This window comes from Musa acuminata, chromosome BXJ2-7, assembly GCF_036884655.1.
Source record: "Musa acuminata AAA Group cultivar baxijiao chromosome BXJ2-7, Cavendish_Baxijiao_AAA, whole genome shotgun sequence".
Lineage (NCBI taxonomy): Eukaryota > Viridiplantae > Streptophyta > Magnoliopsida > Zingiberales > Musaceae > Musa > Musa acuminata.
The window spans coordinates 32,216,400-32,219,210 of NC_088344.1; the positions used below are offsets into that span (position 1 = coordinate 32,216,400).

The 2,811-nt window shown below is 39.5% G+C and overlaps 1 protein-coding gene across 1 annotated transcript; it reads left to right on the forward strand.

Moving 5' to 3' along the window:
- The first annotated feature begins 480 nt into the window (after nt 1–480).
- LOC135616399 (F-box protein At3g56470-like) lies at nt 481–1,708 on the forward strand. The gene is made up of 2 exons (XM_065115590.1): nt 481–545; nt 634–1,708. Exons 1-2 carry the CDS (start codon nt 481–483, stop codon nt 1,706–1,708), a joined length of 1,140 nt encoding a protein of 379 aa, XP_064971662.1.
- Nucleotides 1,709–2,811: the final 1,103 nt, after the last annotated feature.

The following is a 2,811-nucleotide window of genomic DNA, read 5'->3' on the forward strand; positions in this document are numbered from 1 at the left end:
TAGGCATTTGTGCTCGTATTTTTTTACCTTTTGGATCGCAATAGGATTCTATTGGTCTCCTGATCTTATATATGATATTTGGAGAAGCATTAGATGAGAGTTCCTATAGGATTATGATTATCGAGAATCTAAATCATAATTATGCCAGCAAAAAATAAATGATTAGCTGGCAGAAAATATTTATGCCAGCAAAAACAATTTTTTTTGGAGTTTTATGCTTATTGAGAATTATGTATTATATGCAAAGTATTAAATTTCAGCTTTCTATAATGGATTGCATACTTCTTTCCATAAATCAAATAACAAATTATTATGTTTTGTATGAATTATAAAACATTTTATAAATGTTAGGAAATATACTATTTATATTTTATACATTCAATACAAACAACCACTCAATCGTATATAAGCGATCGATGAAATTTGTCATTCCTCTAATACAATTTCCTTCCAGCGGTTAATGACTAAGCGGTGACAAAGATGACGAACAATGGATCCGAATTGGACCCCGATCGTAATGCCCTTCCTCCTCCCAATCCACACAAGTAAGCATCCTCCTCTACATCGATTAAGCAATGTAGATCTGCAGTCATTTTACAAATTACTTCTCTCTATGCTTTTCTTCCACCGTAGATCTGCAGTCACAACCGATAAGAAGCAGAAGAGGGAGATCGAAAGTGAGACTAGGCCAACCAGGTACATTCCAATCGATATTGTGGAGTCTCTATTGACGTCGATGAACCCCAAGGATGCCATGCGCCTTAGTGTAGCATGCAAGGATTGGAGGGCCACCGCCCCGAAATTTGACCCGACGATGTCGAAGACCCCATGGCTAATCACCACAGAGTTCCAGAATCTTACCTGCAGCCTGCGGAGCGTCGTAGACAAGGAAGTCACCTTCAAAATCGAGTTACATGGCTACCCAGTGACAAGGACCTTATTCTGTAATTGCTCGCACGGTTGGCTGGTTGTTAATCCTTCCAACTACAGTCGGATGCTCTTGCTGAATCCCTTCTCTAGGGCGTGGTTGCAACTCCCACCTTGCTTGCTTGCACCCACGTTTTTCCTAAGCATGTCATCAGCTCCGTCGAACCCCGATTGTGTCCTTCTTGCACGTGACTTCGTCAATCATCTGTATGTTTGGAGGCCGGGAGACCAGTCCTGGACCTTCGAGAAAGACGTGGTCGAACTTTTCGATACGATTATTAGCTTCGAGGGGCAATTCTACACATGGAATAACCATAGTGGGTGCTTAACGATCTTCCGAGTTCTTCCTCTTCGGCTCAGGAAGCTAATGGTGCCATGTCCCATCGATCGTTCAGACTATTTTAAGTGTATCACGTCATTGGTTGAGTGTGGCGGAAACATATTGTTGGTCTACGTAACGGCGCAGGCCGATGAATCCCTGGCCATCTTCTTATTTCAACTAGATCTGGAGAAAAAGATGTGGATCAAGATGGAGAGCTTGGGAGATCGAGCACTGTTCATGAACATTCCTTTTAATCATGCATTTTCGGTCTTGGCTAGTGAAGCTAGATGTTGTGCTAACTGTATCTATTTCACTAATTTCTGGCAACCATCTTCAGAGGTTGAATTCATTTCCAACAACATGGATAGCCATAGCTTCGAAAGATTTCCCAATCTTGTCAAACATGAACGACAACAATATAGTTATAGCCAGTTCTGGATCACCCCAAACTTGAGTTGAAAAGAAAGAAAGAAAAGGAACTCTTTGTTCCTTGCAACGATGAAATGTTATAATTTGTTTCTTTCTCTTAAAAGAAGAAATTTGTGACTTTGTCTCAGATTTTACTTGCAAGTAGTTGTATGTTAACAGTCATATATTGTGACCCCAAGTATCATTATGAATCATGCTTTTGCAAGTTCACACAGTAGGGTTATGAATCATTACTTGCAAGTTCAAATCGCTGCTCAAATCTCGAGGAGGAGAAGGGGAGAGGAGAATAGAATGTGGCAACTAAGAAACCTTTGGCATATTTGTGTTTGGTTTCCTCTAATTTATAGATGCCCATATCAACTTAACCATAATTGATCCTACCTTATTGGGTATTTGATCTCCATCCAACTACTTAAGCCTCTTAGATTAGTGTATCTCTATCCAATAATATATTAGTGGCTCTTATTAGATCTCATCCATAGGATCCAATATTTCATGAGTTTATTGGATATCCAATAAGATAGGAGTTTGAACGGATATCTCATATTCGAACCTCCACTTGTCACAACGCCTGCCATATATATGTGACCCTCTAGGCCGAATATCGAATTGGCTGTGATTCATACCTATCAGAACTCCTTTTGGCTTAGTGAATTATTATTTTCATAATAATTCACTCGACTCATCGATTGTGGACGTACTATGTTACTACATCGTAGCCCCTAGATGATACAACGTAATACAATCTATTAGACTTGTCTATCCTCAATTATCATATATCTATAGTCTCTCATCCATCTAATACCTCGAAGACTATATACCGAGCATGGTACTATCAGACCCATATAGTTTTTACTCGAGTCTCGCTCTATTCGAATTCTCTCGGAGTACTCTTTCTCTCTCAATTTAAATGACCCTGATCAAGGATTTATCTAAGTAAGAATACATGAGATATTCCTCTCATGATACCGAGAGTGGATGATCCTCTATCAATACTCAATAGTCCTCATAAGGTTGGGCGCCAATTTCGATGACTGATTGTGCTAGATCTGGAACTTCCAGGCCTATAAGTCTGGTATCAAAAAGTGGAGTACTCAAACATGACATCCTTTGTGTCTTAAGTCTAAAGACCA

Excerpts from the sequence above, each read along its gene's own strand:
- LOC135616399 (XM_065115590.1), top strand. The coding sequence starts at position 481 with ATGACGAACAATGGATCCGAATTGGACCCCGATCGTAATGCCCTTCCT. Across the intron at positions 546-633 it reads CCTCCTCCCAATCCACACAA|ATCTGCAGTCACAACCGATA; the intron begins GTAAGCATCCTC and ends CTTCCACCGTAG.